Source organism: Opisthorchis viverrini, assembly GCF_000715545.1.
Source record: "Opisthorchis viverrini unplaced genomic scaffold opera_v5_9, whole genome shotgun sequence".
Lineage (NCBI taxonomy): Eukaryota > Metazoa > Platyhelminthes > Trematoda > Opisthorchiida > Opisthorchiidae > Opisthorchis > Opisthorchis viverrini.
The window spans coordinates 2,715,112-2,732,876 of NW_008751665.1; the positions used below are offsets into that span (position 1 = coordinate 2,715,112).

Here is a 17,765-nt window from a genome sequence, read left to right on the forward strand (position 1 = left end):
CCGAGTGATCCATTGTCTTCGATGCAGAAAATTTTCTTCAAAAATTGTGTGTCAGTCCACCGTGGTTATTGTGACCGCAATTCATCCCACTGTAGGTTTTTGGTATTCGGTGCGGTGCTGTCCATCGGATAGTTGTGAATGTGTACTTATTGTTACCGGCGGACAACAAATAATAAAGAATAATCTACATTGATAACTGTATCGCTTCCAGAGCCATACTCGCAACGAACAGTTTTCAGTTACCAAGTCACTTTCAGCTGCAAACAATCTTTTTCAGTCGTTTCCGTCCTACTGGGAGCAATAAATCCTTAAACAACCTTGATTCTAGAACACGAAATCGGACAAGCTCATCCCTTGAAGTGCACAGCTAGTCTTGAATTAGCACAGACAATCAATCATCCGTACAATACTTTGATTTCTTGCTGGCATAGATACGCAAGTCAAGTTTATGGACTTGGAGGCATAGAAAATTAGGAAACTGGGACAAATTTGAGGTTGAAATAGCCCCATCAAGTATTGGCTCGCCACGAAATGGGCGAAAGCAGTCCCGGGATATTTGAGAATTCTCAGCAAGTTTATGAGCAGGGGGAGCACTGAACCTCCTGCTGGCCAAGAGCGAATTTTTCCCACGCTGAGTATCCCTACCTAGATGGTGAAGTTAAGAAACAAATTTAGTGGCTCAGTTTGTTCTTACATCAGTCCCCTAATCATTCAATGCTAACTTGACCCCTAGAACATCAGGGACCATCGAATGTGGGGCCATGACTAGTTGGAAGTATCATACGTCTCAGTAGCAAGCGGTGTCCGGGAAAAGACAACATCTAGATGGAAATATTCAAATCAAGTTTCTGAACTGCTCTGGACCTCCTTCAGTTTAGTCGTTCGGCCGGTTACTGAGAGCCCACAGTTGTGTACTTCCAGTCGTGGTTTGGTGAACAGGTAAACAAATACTCAGACACAGCGCATACTAATAGCTCGGGAGAACAGTGAGTACAATCAAACTGGATGTAATTACAGATAAGGAACAGGTGGATCGATAAGCCTGTTGTGATGCAAAGGAATTCGTCGAAAAATTACTCCCGAATATCGATAACTGATTGGTTGTTCATGGGAACGCATTGTTCAACCCATGTGGGGTAAACTATCGGGTGAGTAATTAATTATTCTAAGCTGTGAGGCACTGATAAGTGAGGGACGCGGCAAAAATTTCGCAGAATATCACATTTAGAAATAAGTCTAGAGGATTGGGTTGGGACAAGACAAAAGCTCTGCGGAAGTCTTGGATTAGTGTATTCCACATAATAGGATGTACGCAATAACTGACACCTTAATGAGGCCACCAAACAACACCGCCGGACAGAAGCGGAAATAATCACCGTGCCACAATTTATCGGAAACAGGTTGAACGTGCTCAGATAGTTAGTGATTGTAGATCGACATGACATGGAGTGTGGTTCGTCCGAAATACCAAGGGCTTATAAGGGCGTGGCGAGGCACTTATTACTAAACAGAATGTGAGGAACTGAATGGAAAGTCTAGATATTTCGTTACATTTAGAATAATCGATTTGAAGATTAACGAATCATCTTATTTGGTAAAACGCTACTCTACCCCCGACTCAGTTTGAACAAAACAAAGTGAACGACAGAGTTGCATACAAACATGTCTGCCGCAATACGTGTAAATTGGAGCACACACAACGTTTGTGAAACTACAAGGCATTCTGGCCAATCAATAAAAACAAGACCGTCTCAGAGTGCTTCATGGGCACACGGCACGTGCTTGGATCAATAAATGAATTTACTCCAGTCCATGTGATTAGCTGTGTTGTATTATGATCTACAGGAGAACGGATGGGGACAGTGATGTTAACGGAACTGTAATAAAAATCAGTAGTAAAGTTGAACCGACATTCTCAAATCTGCCTCAGCACACGCCACAGCTAGCTGAAACCATGATTTTCAGATACGTTCTCAATACAGGGCATGTCCAACCATCTATCTTGATGAGGTGCTATATGCATTTTGTTCGTTCTCGTTCATCACATTTAAAACCACAGAAAACGGTCCATCTGAGGCGATGAGAGTCTCTCGATTAGATTGGAAATGGTTCCTGCAGGGGGACGATTTAGGTTCACCCTCAGGTGCTCACGTAATAATACTATTAACAATCATAGTAATAGTATATAAAGACTACTGATGCTTGAGGAGTCTGTTTGGACAGTCATGTCACTCGGGACCGATAAACAACTTCAGCGTTCAGTGACCACGCATACCTTAGAACAGGGTGTTAAAGAACATATTATCCATCTAGGAGGTAAGGTAGGTTATAAAATGAACGATATTAGAAGGTGAGAAGCTCTCACATAGGTTGAAGTCTCCCAAGATGGTATACCTTGCGCCGTCTACAGGGAATATCATAAGACAGTACTGGAGGAATTGGTATGCTGTTGACACAGCTGAGTCGATAAAACGGACCAGACAACGCCATTTTCACTCTCCTATCCAAGGTGCTTGAAGCTGAACAGGTTCCTCACATCGTAAGCTAAAGACAAGAAACCTGCGGTTAGAATAGCATTTTGTTTCTAAACGATGTATGCAGTTCCGGGGTTCAGAACAAAGTACTTCTGCAAAAAGACATAAATTTATCTTCACAATGATTTCAAAGGCCATGTGATGCTGTCTTATCATAGCTGGAGTGTGAAGTTTCCAGCCATCTGTTTCATTTCCCCCAAACTAGGAGGGGAGACCCTGGTACGGTTGAGGTACTGTCATTTGAATGGCATCAAACCTATTCACCAAGCTGTCGATACACGAACTCATTATTGCGAGGGAACAGAAAAGGCAATCGCAACGGACCACTGAATGTGTTGAGCAATTATTCATGCTGCTATTCACCTAAGAAACCCACCGATAATTCTAACACGGACGCTCATCCAGCCTTCGACTAAGTTCAAACGGACTTTCCCTGATCCGTCCCGATATACTCCGAAAGTTGGTAATGTGTCGAAATATTGGTAGCTCAGGTGAGTTAACTCAATATTGATCAGGTGGCTGTTGATGCGTTCGCCGAGCTTGGCTGTTGGCCTGCAAACGTTTCGGACCATACGAGGAGACATCGTCTGTGCGCATCATCGTCAACTGCGCACTGATGATGCCTCCTCGTATGATGAGGAAACATCTGCAAGCCCATTGCCAATCTCGGCGAACAGATCAACAGCCACCTGATCAACAACCAGTTGCTCGGAAAGTTTCTAACTCTCATCACATCCAACCGGGATTCAGCTGACTAGCATCTAAATGAAAGCGATTCGTGAACTGCGTCCACCTTGCGTTCAAGTATAACATTAGGTTGAAAGAAATTCTGGAACTACACCTTCCTGTTGAACCTGAATAGTAGCTAAACCGGTGATGGGCTGTCAAAGAGCTCTCACCAAACTCATGGAAAAATTTAATGCGTAGCCCGAAAATCGTACCGACTGAAACATGAGACGATCTGCACGTTTGGTTGAAGAGTAACAACATACCTAGGAGAATTTGCCGTCAGATGTGCTGCACGTCTGGTTGAGGAATAACAACATACCTAGGAGAATCTGCCGCCGAGACCGAACTGGTGTGCACATGAGTGCATTTCACTCATTATTATTCAGTTATTGAGCGATCAAAAGAAGATAAACCAATTAAATTCAGGGTTTGCCATCCGTGATCATTGTTTTTTCCGAAATCAACTGGGCTTTGGAATAGGGATTGCTTGAACACACAGAGTTTCGAACAAATCCAGCTATCTAGTTCATGTATCTACAAGGTGTCCAAAAAAAACCACCGTGCTGCAAAATACCACAGAGGGCGGACAAGTACAACCTTACGACCAACCTTACGACTATTTGGCAGGTTGAATGAAGCTCTACAACTTTTCAAGATGGAGCCAACTACTTCCAAGTAGTGGTCAGGTTGCTGGTAGCAACAATCATTGTTAACCCACCCTATGAACCACATTGCTTTAAGAATGAACGCAATTGTTCCATTGAAATTTACGTCGTGAAGGTTATCACAACTTGCTGCCTCAGTTCAGTCTGAACCGTTGGCTGGTAGCACGCACATCGATTGTTTTCCTTGTCTTGTTATTGATTTGTGCGTTGTATGGGTCACCTCAGTCGTTTTTTGGTTTCGCACCAACCACAGTGTCCAAAGTCCTGCAATCAACTTTAACTCGGAGTTAGCAAAAGGCAAACAGTAACTGATCTTTGTTTTCATGCGACGCGTTACAAAATTAAAATACAATCCACGGGAAAACACTTAGTAAAGATAATCTGCACGGTATTCATTCATCTGGAGATATGGCTTTGTTCGGTACCGACTGTGGTCGCAAGACGAGTTATATCGAAAGTCTGGCGGACAAACAGAGTTTCGAACGACCGTATTAAGTTCATATTCTGTTCCTGTTCACACCACTCTCGCTTGCACGATCGTGCCACTGTTCTGGCCTACTTATTCTGGAGGGTCCACACCCAAGAGAAGCACTGGACTCGAGTTTCGCTCTTACTAGAGCTCGTCAGCAGCACATATCCAATGACCGTGCCGGGATTTGAACCCCGGAGATCTGACATGCGAGGTGAGTGTGAAACCACTACTCCACCAACGCACGTTGGGCGCGACGCATGTGAATTTTCACGTCTGAACAGGCCAACGCGTTCACACTTGAGCGATGTGATCCGTGTGCCCAACTCATCGAACGACGACCCAGCAACTGTCCTGGTTATGACGATCGATTTACACGCCAGCCAGGACTTCCCGGTCAGGTAGCGTGGCACACACTTGAAAACCCACTGGGCAACATTTTAGTTGAAGCTTTGGGGTTTTGCGGGATATATATTTTGGTCATAGTCACACCACTCTCGTTTGAACGGCAAAACCCCAACTGAGACCGTAAGCCTTGTTGATATGGCAGTCTGAGTTTTTCCGAACTCACCAATTACTTGTGTCTTCATCGGACTAAACACGTTCTAGAGTGATCCGGCAGTCAATCAGTAATCCCAGAATTAGCCACAAGAAGGTCTTGCTGCCTGGAAGGTGTTTTTATCGTGAAAGACCTGTCAAAAGCCTATCCTCACGCTGTTCGGAGTCGACAGCTGTAACAATCATTGTTGGAGCCCATCCATTCTCTCACCAGAGTCAACAAAAGAGAAGTAGGGTAGGTCAGAACCGAAAGAACGGAACTCAAAGTCAGACTGCATCTTGGCTTAGATAAAATTTCCACGTGCCCAAAATAGCCCGTGCTTAACGTTTTCCTAGAAACCCCATCACTAGAAAACTGAGTATAAGAAGTCCTTTCTTGCCAACAAATGCAGAAGATACAGAGTTCCTGAAACCGTAATCCCAAGTATTTTATTCCATCACTTCGTTCCAGTGCGAAGCGGCAGAATTCGTGATATTGCCAAGACATCCAACGATCAATAAGCTACTTTGAGAAGTTGCTGGAGTATCCTACCAAAATAGGCATTTGGGCAAATCTGTTTTGTTGTGAAGGTGATTCTTAAAGGCATTTCCTAACCACATATGGCTCGCCACGGTGGTGCACGTCAGACGAGAAGCGACCTCAGTGATTCATCCAGCTTGTCTACTTAGAAAAAATTCATCTCACATTACAGTCACTTCTGTGTAGTCTACTTTCGGTTGGTGTTTGTTGCCAGAATGTCTGAAACCAGGACAGCTTCGGACGTCATAGCAACTAGACTAGTGTTGTGTCCAGCCCTAACTCCACAAGAACATTAGCGATTTCAGTACGTCGCAAGTTAAGATATGAATAACCAACCTTCTCTACGTTGGTTTTATAAGATCGATCAATGACTTGTTAAAACGCGGCTTGCGACAATCTCAGACTTATGCTCAGTTCAGTTTTGAATTGTCAGTTCAGGCATTTGAACACATGTGGTCTCATCAATAGAGACCTAGTTCGAGAGGTATCTTTTCAATTGGCTCAGACACTAAACCTACTCAAGATGTTCCATCAAGGTGGCTTAAAGGTATGAGATTTTAGCCACTGCCAGAAGCATTGGAAAACACGTTTTCATGCCTCAACTTTGCATTCAGAAAGACACTAGCACTAAAATGGTCAGAAAATCATGTTTCATCCCTAAATTGACCCTCACACGTTGTGTCAGTTCTGATGTAGACATTGACCTTTCATTATTGATTTTTAGCTTGAATGACCGCGGCTCACTCTATCGATTAATCCAAACGCATGGCATAAGAACATGCCTCTCCTACATTCTATTAGAGTAGACTGTACGGACTGGCAGTCGTTAAATAACAAAACGCCTGCCGAATGCATGTCCAACAAACTTTCTCCGAGTATATTTTCTATCCCAAATTTTCGGCTTGTGCACTCAACGAGTTCGTCATAGACAAAATTGATGATGATGCTCGAACTCACACTGGTTGGATAAATCATTTTTAGCTCCAACACGGCCAAGGGCTTTAGATGAGAAGTCATGAAGTATACCGACAAACTTTGAAGATTAGCAGTTGATCTGTTTGCCGGGCTTGACGGCAGACTCGCAATATTCAATATGTGGTTGGATGGGACGATAGTCTCCTGATGACGTCGCCTCAAATGATGGCGAAACGTTTGCAAGTCGATTGCCTAGCTCGATCACCTGGTCACCTATGAACGCATGCATCCCGACTACCAACATTCCGACAAATTGCCCAACGCTGAGGATGTTCCTCTTCACATGAAGTGCTACTCTATCCACTAAGTCCAAGGAAAGGAAAATAGCTATTTTCGGTCGACGTTCTACTTGGCGTTGCCCAAGCATTTGACTCAATGTAAAGGTGTGGTCGGTGCCCTTCCCAAGCGAATGAAAGCCTGCTTGCTTCGTGCGGACTTGGGTCTCACGCGTCGGGTTTAGGCCAAGCGGTATCGGGGGCGCAACTAGCCTTATGCATGATGTTCTGTTATCAGGTCATCTTGAGGACATGCTTTGACGTGCATTCCTAAGGTCAGGTATGCATGCACATTTCCGGGCTTGTATTTAAGCGACCCCATAAAACGCCATCGCCTACTCCGTGCATGGTTCGTGTATCATTCTGCCTGACACAGTGATCAACGCGAGCAGGACCGTCAGAAACGCGCACCTAATTTGCATGGTGCTCCAGCCTTATTGATATTACCTACCCTCCTCGGTTTTGTCAGTCGCACCTGTCCTGCTACGCGTCAGTGTCACTACACATTTTGAGGTGGAAGCCTGAACAGATGATCATAATAGATATACGAACGAATTCATTAATAGGATCAACCTTGAGAGGAGTTTATCGACTAGTTCACCGTAGACCGTAATTTTTGCGTGTATGTGAAGGAATATGGGGGTCTCCTATATTAAGGTAGCTCCTACCGGAGATGGTGACGCTGATTCGAAGAGCACAAACGAGATATCCGGCTGAGTTCCAGGTGACTCTCTCGAAAGAACCAAATTAGTTTGCAAATGAGTGTGTATCCGCTAATTTCGTGCAATTTGGTTTCATGTTGAATATAAGGTTGAAGGAAACCCGGGGAATGCACCTACCTGATGAACCCCAAGAAGGACGAGACCGGTCGTGGGCTGTCGATTGATTTTCAGCAACCTTATGAGTAGTACATTACAAATATATAATGGGTAAACATGGTTTTGACCAAATCACTATGTCAGGAAACTAAATATTGCATCGTTTCGAATTTGCGTAGACCGTCCATTTCAGATGGCTAGTTCCAAATTTCGCCTTCCCACCCAGTTCCAATGACGTAACCCGATCTGCCTGATGTACTTACAGTTTGACTGGCTGGATTGCACAATAGTATGCGGTAGTTACGCTCCTGGAAACAAAGGCACTCAGTATTCGTACAATGGAATTGAATTTTCGAAAGTTATGACGTGCCCCTGATGGACTAGAACAATCGGGCGATTGAATTGAGAGTACCAGTCCGAATTCATAAGCTCCATTTAGGCATCTCAGGGTCTCAGTGATGCTGGTAAATTATCCAACGCGACTTTTCAACCAGACGCATGGTTGCTTCAGTGAACAATGAAATTTGGTGGGCTGCAAAAACATGAAGGTAGATTAAGACGGCTTTTGGTTTGAGCACACGCAACAAAATGCAACAGTTTGGCGTAGGAAAATTTACTCCACTCATGAAGATTTTGCAGCTGAGGGCATTGTGCGGATAGTGGTCACCGGAAACAAACATCCAAATTTGAAACCGCGAAAACGCACAAGTTCGCCATTTTCCGATTATCGATCGGGTCATTTTTTATTTTGACTAATAGCCAACAACAGTACCTTTCTTCCTCGCCGGATGTTTTGGGCTCGAATTCAGACAGACCGGTAATTCCCCCAAATGAATGGAACACTAGATTCCTTGGGGAAGAAATCACCCACGTTCAAAATAGGGATGAAATTTATCCGCAGATTGAAAGAAGATGGAAATCAGTGGTGGTGAAAAAGTTCTTGTATGAGGATAGACTTTGTTGCAAGTAATCTTTTAAACTTGTCGTGAAAACCATGAGAAAGCGACATTAACTGAGTGAACCAAAATGCTCCGAACGGCGAGGTATTAATCCTTCGGTGTTTTGTTGGATACACTTTGGAACCTCAAATAGCACTCACGGCATTGATCACAAGAGCAGATTGAGTGAATGTTGTCAGGCAATCAAGTAAGGATTCTTACAACTTTAACGACCTTTGGACGTTTAGTGACTATACGGTGCGTGCGCTGCTTTGTGGACACCTTAATGAAGAGCACTTCAAAACTGCGGGCTAGTTAAGAGTTTAAGTAGCAGATATGTTTCATTTGAGCTCGGGTTGGATCGTACCTCAGAGGCAAAGCGCCGCAAGTTACCTCGAATCTGTGAACGCACATGCACACGTGAATCTGCTTGGCGCTACCGATGTTTGGTCGCAGAAACAAACCCCGATGGGGCTACCCCTCAGCAGCAGCTTAGCTCGTGTGGAAACATGGCCAGTGTTCAACTGCCGATCCGTCTTCCTTTCCAAACTGCAGTATTACTAGGCAACATTTGAGTAAACTGAATCCACGGGTTTGCAAGTTCATCAATCGGAATGAATGCCAGGGACGATGGTTAAAAATACTCGTCACTCGACAATACAGAGCACTCTTGAGAGGAGTTTATCGACTAGGAGGGAATGAATTCAATGTATCGTGTGCTGTTCAATGTAGACCGTAATTCTTATGTGTACTGGAAGGGGTCTCCCATATTAAGGAAGCCCTTACCAGAGATGTTGACGCAAATTCGAAGTGCACATTGAACCATAGCAAGCAGAGAAGCCAGGCGAAACGGTTTTACTAGTGTCCAAGTCAGCGGTGCGAGATTATTGATTGTTGACATGGTAACGAGGCGCAAACAAAGACTCGAATGAAATCGAATTTACGATACACGCATCAGCTGATAATGGCTTAAGAAACAGAAGATGAACCAGCCGCACACGGATGTTCACAAGACAGACTGTTGGATGGGAAACACGCCAGACCAAAAGCGCTTGTATATGGAATTCTGTGACCCCCAATGTATTTCTTACACCATAACCAACTGGTGTGCATTCCGTAACCTCTACTGATCTCGATGTTCAACGCCGACCTAGATACATGTACAGCTTCTATGCATAGGTATTTGCTCCTCAAGATCGTTCGAAACTGAATTCCTTCACATTCTGTGCATTCTCTAGTACATGATGAACAAAACCCTCGTGAACTGCCGTCCAACTACTGTATATGGCATTCACCATCTTTAGTCTATGTTTCGTATACCCCCCGTATTGCAAGTACCTCTCAACAACTACCGCATGATATCCACAGAGATCTGCTGCGGCTCCAACTCAATGGAACTCGTTGTGAATGAATACTTTTGACCTGCTTACAAAATCCTCATCATTAAAAAAGGCGGGTCCGAATTCTTCCGAAAATATGTGATATGTTTATGAGTCCCAACGACAAAAAAAGAGTCGAACAGTGCTCATCATCTGTACAGCACAGCAGGGTAGGAAATTCGAATTTATCGAGGCTCACCGCGAGAGTTAAGTAGTATTTCAGAACTACCGTCGTTTTTTTGTTGAGGTCAAGTTGATTGCCTGAGCGATTTACGAAATCATTATTTCTACTGCGACTGACTTAAATAGTTTCGTGAAGAGTTTGTAGTGCAGAGCATGTAGTGCTCCTCGAATGAGGGTTGATTTCACGGCAGAGAGTACGCTGGAGAAGCTCCACATCAGTTCCTTGAAAAGCATTAGTGTAACTTATTGAAACATATCATGGAAGCACAAGCAAGCTAAAGGAGGTCATCTGAGTGATGTTTAGGAGAAAGAAATAGCTTCACATCTGGTCCTTCCAATTATCTCCTGCTCATAGTCACACCACTCGTGTCTGAACGGTCGTCTTCCTATTCTAGCGTAACTTATCCGGTGAGTCCACACCAAGGGGAAGCACTGAACTCGAATTCCGCTCTTATTAGAGCTCATCAGCAGTGCATATCCAATGGCCGTGCCGGGATTCGAACCCCGGACATCTGACATGGGAGGCGAGCGTGTAAGCACCACTGCAACAACGCACTTTGGACGCATTTGAATTTTCACGTTTGAACACACCTGATCACATCAATCACACCTGAGCGATGTGATTGATGTGCCATGATCACACCTGAGCGATGTGATTGATGTGCCCGACTCGTCGAACGACGACCCAGTAACTGTCCTGGTTGTGATGATCGACTGACCCGCCAGTCAGCAAATACTCCTTCTATACTTCTGAAAAATACTCCTCGTTGCACCAAGCTGGCTTGATCTAGCTCGCTGACAACAGATCTATTTCAATCCGCCAACAAATACCTTGTGACGATCGGAGCGCTCTTACTGGTTCGATTCAGCACGTCTGTTGTCGTACCAGAAGCAAGATGCCTTTGGATTGAGGTATGTTTAATAGTGGATGTTTTCCTAAATGTTCGATCGGTTCGAACAGTTCAAATCAGATCAGTTCGAATCAGTCTTGTAGTTTTGCTTCACTGTCATGCTGCACACGACAACGTGCTCTTTTTCGGACACATTGACCTTCGATAACTGGCAGAAATTCACTGTCGTTTGTCTTTGTGTAGCAGCCCCTATGTGACTTCCAGTTTTCCTGAAGAAGATGCCTTTCGGGCCACACTTTGATCCGTACTACGACACGAGGCACGATTCATTCGGAATCACTCGCCATATTTCGATCGACATAACAAACCCTTTCTGAAAGGGAAGAATTCAAGAGAATTCAACTCACTGGTCACTCCTGTGATTTCAATCACAAGCATTATATAATAAACATCGGGTAGAAAATGTTCACGATATCATGACAACTGTCCATCACTCAACACCAAAATCATATGATCGGTGCCTAGTTACCAGTATCGATCAACCACCGGATGATTTCTTTCGCCTCGGTAGTGAAGCTCCTACCTAAGGATCAATACAGTTGGACAGTCAAGCACAGTCTCAACCGATTCGTCAGAATGTGACCTTGATTTCAGTGTGGTAACGCTAAGTTATTCATGCTTGTTTGGTGTGATGAATAAGCATTTTAGTTATATACTACTCCCGCACCACTGACGTACCGGAAGCAGACAAGTAAAGTATGACAGGTATTTCCCACACCAAATTCTCAACCCATGTGAACACCCGCTTGACGAGCAGCAACGTAAGTACGGCATTCCATCCAACAGTCCAACTGAGTCTCAGTTGTACCCACTTTAATTGACGGATAAGGGCCACCCGTTCACCCTCTGGTCTTATTCCTTTAGGTTTGCACAGAGTAGAGGGTGCTCAGTGGAATACACAGGTGCCTCAAATTGAACTTCATGTGGCATTACCCATTACATGTAATCGTCCTCAGTGAGGATGGATGACAGTTCGCCATAGCTACATTCCTTTGCATCGCACCAGCCGACAAAATCCCCGACCAGGTTTGGCCGCGCTGACCATGTTCCTTGGATTTGTGACCAAACGTTTGGGAGCTAATTGGCAATCTCGACGAACAGGTCAACAGCCATTCGATCAACCGTAGGTAAGCATACCCGAGATACCGGTACATTTCAGCAACACTGCATATGTTTCAGGAAACCCATCCCAGGTTGATATGTGTGGTGTTCACTTAATAATAAAATTGGACCCAAGGAAAAGTCTGGGAAATTAAGTAGATATCTGGAGATATCTTCATCAAAGATTGGTTTTCGGGTGCTCAGTCATTCAGCCCGTATAAACACACAGTAGCTCAACAAAGTGGCGAAATTTGCACTAAACATCTATTTATCCCTCTCAAGTCGTGTTATCTATCCTATTAGAATAAGTCTGTCACAGGACAAAGGTCACATCAACCCGGATCTGAAACCACCGAAACTAATTTGAGACAGCTGACCTCACTTGAAGCAAATGGCAGCAACGGCTGACAACTCCAGAAACTTGCGCATGGAATACCGGATCGTTCGGGGGTACACATTGAGGTACCCGCAAACGGCTTCGTGTCGCAGCTGTTTCAGATACCTGTAAGATTAAAATGAGTCCAGTATTCCACATCGGGTGTGGGCTTTTTGAAGGGTAACTTCGATGAACTGCCAAGATCTTGGTAACCCATCCACTTTGTAAGGTTCTCTTAGCTTCCTTACTGACTTACAGTACACTTCATGAAATCCCATACCCTAGTAAAGCACGTTAAATACAGTTGTGACACAGTCGCAAAAAATATTTGATATCAGTGCCGCTTTTGCTTTGGTGTAAATATAAATTGCCTCATTGGCGTGATCGGATTCAACCTATGGAGACTCGTCGCTGTATACCGCCTGACAATGGTGCCCTGCAGAAGACCCAGAACGGATCCTCTGACCTATTGACACTTTTGGATGTATGGGTGATCAGCTGAGAAACATGGGGTGTGCCAAAATGATCCGATTAACCTGTGCATCTTAAAAAGCGTTGCAAACACTCTGGAGTTATAGAAACATGGGAGAAATAGTGCGAATGGGACTTTTATCAGTAATGTGAACTAAAACTCTTGGTATGTTATTTTTACATGTTACCAGGGGAGAGACCAGAATCGCGTGTTTGGGTGGCGTTTCAATCGAAAGTCGCCCCCATACAGAGGCCGATATGCGGATGACCATCATTAAATTAAAAAACGCTTGTCAGCCTGTTGTTTGAGGACAGCCAAGTTGTCATAGTTGACAGAGTTCCCCACGGACAAAGCTGAGTGAACACCATCCACAGGCGTGCAAGCGAAGGTCAGGATTGAGGGATATCGTTCGATTACTAACAGCTTTTGTGAGTAGTTAAATTTGTAGCGCAAAGTTTTAGCGGACCGATCGACCGCTCATAAGCAAGTCGCGGGTTCGACAAAAACTAAGGGTAGCTTGGTCCAGTTTACACTGTGCCTAATTCTGTTGCGTCCTGCAACTATAACAACGAGTCTATCAGGATCACCCTACTGCGACAGAACTGAAATGTTGATGAGGCGTACGGTCAACCTCAGAAGCCGTTTTTCACCCTCGCCCCCGAAAAAAATTCAACTGAAATAGGTGGAAAAAAGTGCAAAAAGGTGGTAAATCATACAGCAAACGCCTTTCTCCTATGGAAACAGGCGACAAAAATTATCACAAACTCCTGTCAATTATCCTGGTCTATTCCCATGAGTGCCTTACTAACGCCCCTACGTACCACCAACTTCGAAACACCCGCGAGGTTACACGGGACAATTTTTTTCCAAAATAAAGGATAGGTAAGCACTTTATCTCTATCCATCGTCCATCAATTCTACATGAGGCCACCCCGGGTGAGGAAGTCTATGGATCAAATGAGACGTGAAATATTTCAGCAGGGTGTTGTTATCCAGAGACATCTTACGCCAAACTACCTGGCACACAATGGCTTATCTCTTAAAATGTTGTAACTGACCATAAAAATGAGACAGTTCACGCCCAGCACTGATAAATTATCAGACTCAGATACTCTTTTACGATGCCATCATCACTTGTTGTCAGGACTGCTATCACAGTCCACATGCGTCCAAACTCAATGTCGGATTTGACTGAATAAGGGTAAGAAGGCAGGGAGTTCGACATTATGTGCTAGACCTTTATGGGTTGTTCTCTAGTGCGACAGCGTGAAGATGTGTAGTTACGTCTTTCTTATCCAGAATGATACTGTCTTGAGATTACTGAGCCATAGCTGTGGCTACCTGAATAGATGTCTATCCGAAAAAGTTGCATATCACTTTCCGGTTCTCGCAGGCCCCACATATGAGTTGACCGACCTGACACTTAAGTTCCGCACAGATAAACATCGCATTTTGATTCTTCCGAAAACCCGTCTAGGAAATAAGTCTGGCCTGAGATAAACTGGATCGATTTGAAACAATCACCTGGTGATTGTTCTTCTTCATTTTGGGTGAAACACTGTTAGTGCGTGAGCAGCTGAACTCATTCACCTTTACATACACGAGCGGCAGCGGATAACGAAGGAAACAAGGGTTTCCCCACTTAGCAGCCCACGGCCGATTTGAGGAGAAGGAGTTGCCGCCACACGAAATGTTTCTGGTGCATTTTGCCCTGGGAACTTGGAGCAGTCTACCCTCTAGGGCGGAGGTTACATCGCAATAAACCTCCAGCTGCAACACCCTCCTGGTGTCTAGATGCCATGCCACCCAAAAAAGCACGAGGACTGAGATACTACCAGGTTGCCAGAGTCTGGAGCAGCCGAGATGCAGATACCGGGTTCGAACCACGGATGGTTTAACCACCGAGCTATGCCGAACACTCTTGAGCTCGCACACCTGGATTAATCGAGAATAGACTAGAGAAGAAACCACTACGTCAATATTCAGCCTTAGACACAGAGGGGAATTACATAAACATGTGAAAGAAGAAATCAGTCCAGGCTGCTTCCTAGGAGCAGAGGGGACAAAGTTCCAGAGCAACAAGAACTGCCATTTGTCTGTGCGAACAGTTTTGTGACGGCCGTCTATTCTGACAACGAACGAGTGGTGATCGTTACATGTTCGGCGGCTTGAACACGTCGTTTGCATTGATCACGCTGATGTTTTTCAATTGTGAAGCAATTTGGAATACATGCTTTTGCCTAAAGGGTTTCAACCCAATCAGACAATCCTGGGATGCATAGATGACCCGAGCACAACCAGACCATAAACCTGGAATTTGAGCCCGAGATCTCAACTAAAAATTGATCCGTCCAGGAAAAGCTCAGCTTTCGGTCCTATTGGAGCTCACTCGATGGAAGAATGTCGGACCGGTCACGTGACTTCCGAACCAGCTGTTGTAACCCAATGGGGAAAAATTCACAAAGAAAAGAACCATCACAGACTTTCGGGAACCGACCAGATTTTGAACTTCAGATGGATCCTGAAGTACCTTTAGATTTGAATGGGTTTCTTAGATTTCGTGGCCACAGAACATTGTAATTTTTTCAGTACTGCGAACCGATAACACACATGTTATTGATCGGGAGCACAGCACGTGATGGCTACCCGGACAACTAGAGAAACGCTCCCTGACGATTCTAGTACAGGTCATGACTCGCACTCGAAAAGGTCGCAAAACAAGTATCGGCGAAGAATCAAACGCCACAAAATATTGCGTCCAATCAGTGTATATTGAGCTGACGCTTGTAAACGGGATATGACAGCTATCTACCTGGAGTGGAATCATGCAAGTGGAGAACACGGGAATGGTACAGAAAGATGTTTCATGGTCGATTCAAAGAAGTAAAGTGGATGAGAGGATATTTGGAACGAGAGACAGTGGAAAATATAAAATGCCAAAAAGAACCTGAGAGTAAAACTGTGACGGATAAAAGAAGACAATGATATAGGTTGATCGGCACCGTAAGGAAGGATTCCTGAGATGGGTTGAGACCAGGCCAATCTAGCCAAGGCAGAGGGGAATCTAAGTGATATCTGACAGAGGTAGATTGCAACAGGATAACTGGACTAAGTGGAAGATGAGATCACAGCCTTCACAGTTCATGGGTTCTGATAGATGTTTCGAAGCATGTTGGCTCTCTTTGGGAGGACTCACGGATGGCTCCCGATTCGAAGATGATCCAGGCTGGAAAGAACCGGGTTAAAGAAAGGTAGCATAGGCTGAAATAGGCATAAGAGAACGATCGTGTAACTTTATACTGTCTCATTCAAACATCTGCTGGAACCACAGCAAACAGGAAAAAATTGTGGACGCAAAAGAATTGCACTGGTACACACGAATGTTTCCACGTTGTCAGTCATCAATATGAAAAAAAATATTCCTGCGCTGTGACTATTCGACGTCCCAATTCCAATCGCTCTACAAACAGAGAAGGAGCGTTTACATTGATAAACAAGGACGAACCGTTTCGCAACATTAGTTGTTCTCCTCTTTGACATCAAACGTACCAAAATAAAATAAATCGTTCAGCTGTAACAACCTGGTTGTCATGTTACCCGAAGGAAGCACGAGGGCTGGGATACTACCAAGTTGCCTAATGGGAGAAGTCGTGATGCGGAGGTCGGGTTTGAAGCACGGACCTTTCGGTCAGTAACGCACCAACTCGCATTACGACAGCTTTTGACTGCACCCCATATATATTCTCTTTTCCGGTGCATAACTGCAAGGCTACTCGAATAAAGCACGAGGGCAGATTGTCCGACGCCCGACAGAAGCAGTGGAAATGCCGGGGGTTGGGTTCGAATCACGAACCTTCCAGTTAGTAAGTCCGCGCCTTAACCACTGAGCATATATACGGAGAAAGCAACAACGTCAGCTTTATCTGAAACACCATAACCCCTCGCCTGATTATTATTGATACCAACTATTCCTCCACTTCAACTATTGGGCCACAAACAAAAAGTCGTTTTTAACCGTTCTAACATTAACTAAATATTCAAGCAGGCTCACTTATATGATGTCCAAAAACAAAAGCAGCTGATCGGAGAGCACACGGTAAAATAGAGGGAAACGGGTGTAGCCACTCTCCCTAGTTTGTCTGGTGGAAAGACATTAGGGAATTCATCTGCTCGCAGAAGGTGCCTATCTCAGGTAGCGATTCTCAGACCCAAACGGAATGCTGGCAGTGCAATTGGATAAGCCACAAGAAAAAAATTGCTGAGTTCAAGAGACATACAATCTCCGAAAACCCTCCCCAGGCTTGAGAGGACCCTAGGGAGTGAGGACAGGAAAACGAGGGACTCAAATTTGTGCGACAACCACTTGGATTGGTGACTGTACGTCAAGTTTGTCCCATACCATATTCTTAGAGATTTCGTGCTATTTCTGTTTGCGCCGATCACTACTAGCCCATCTTTGCAGCTGTCCATTGTGGTCAAGGCATAAACTGGCACTGAATGACTCGTTTCACACTATTTGACGCATATCAATGAAATTCAACACACAAATGGTGTGAAAAAGATTGCAGTTTGTGTGTGACACGTCTCTCAGTTCACAGGATCGTGCACATGTACACCTGAGTCACACACACAGGTCGGGAATGCTGGAAAAGTCTGTTCCTCGCCAAGTCAAAGCCCTATGCGGAACTTCAGTTCACAGATCGTGCACATGTACACCTGAGTCACACACACAGGTCGGGAATGCTGGAAAAGTCTGTTCCTCGCCAAGTCAAAGCCCTTAGCGGAACGGTCTCGAGGATACAATAACGGACAGTCAAATGATAAGAGCGGTTGGATAAACATATTTGGTTGGATGTGTCACG

The 17,765-nt window shown here is 44.6% G+C and overlaps 3 protein-coding genes across 3 annotated transcripts in view; 2 read left to right on the top strand and 1 right to left on the bottom strand.

Moving 5' to 3' along the window:
• The window catches only part of T265_00906 (hypothetical protein), a gene marked incomplete at both ends in the record, with an annotated part of 7,907 nt that extends 5,417 nt beyond the window's left edge, over positions 1-2,490 (bottom strand). Inside the window, one exon of the mRNA XM_009164801.1 lies at positions 2,395-2,490. Coding sequence (XP_009163065.1) covers positions 2,395-2,490 — 96 coding nt within the window. The remainder of the gene's footprint in view (positions 1-2,394) is intronic.
• The window catches only part of T265_00905 (hypothetical protein), a gene marked incomplete at both ends in the record, with an annotated part of 5,634 nt that extends 2,407 nt beyond the window's left edge, over positions 1-3,227 (top strand). The window contains one exon of the mRNA XM_009164800.1: positions 3,050-3,227. Within this exon, the coding sequence (XP_009163064.1) occupies positions 3,050-3,227 (178 nt within the window). The remainder of the gene's footprint in view (positions 1-3,049) is intronic.
• A 72-nt stretch (positions 3,228-3,299) lies between these two features.
• T265_00907 (hypothetical protein) lies at positions 3,300-10,559 on the top strand (the record flags this gene model as incomplete). The annotated part of the gene is made up of 3 exons (XM_009164802.1): positions 3,300-3,338; positions 4,335-4,798; positions 10,439-10,559. The coding sequence occupies 3 exons, from the start codon at positions 3,300-3,302 to the stop codon at positions 10,557-10,559; spliced, it is 624 nt and encodes a 207-aa protein (XP_009163066.1).
• Between the last annotated feature and the right edge of the window lie 7,206 nt (positions 10,560-17,765).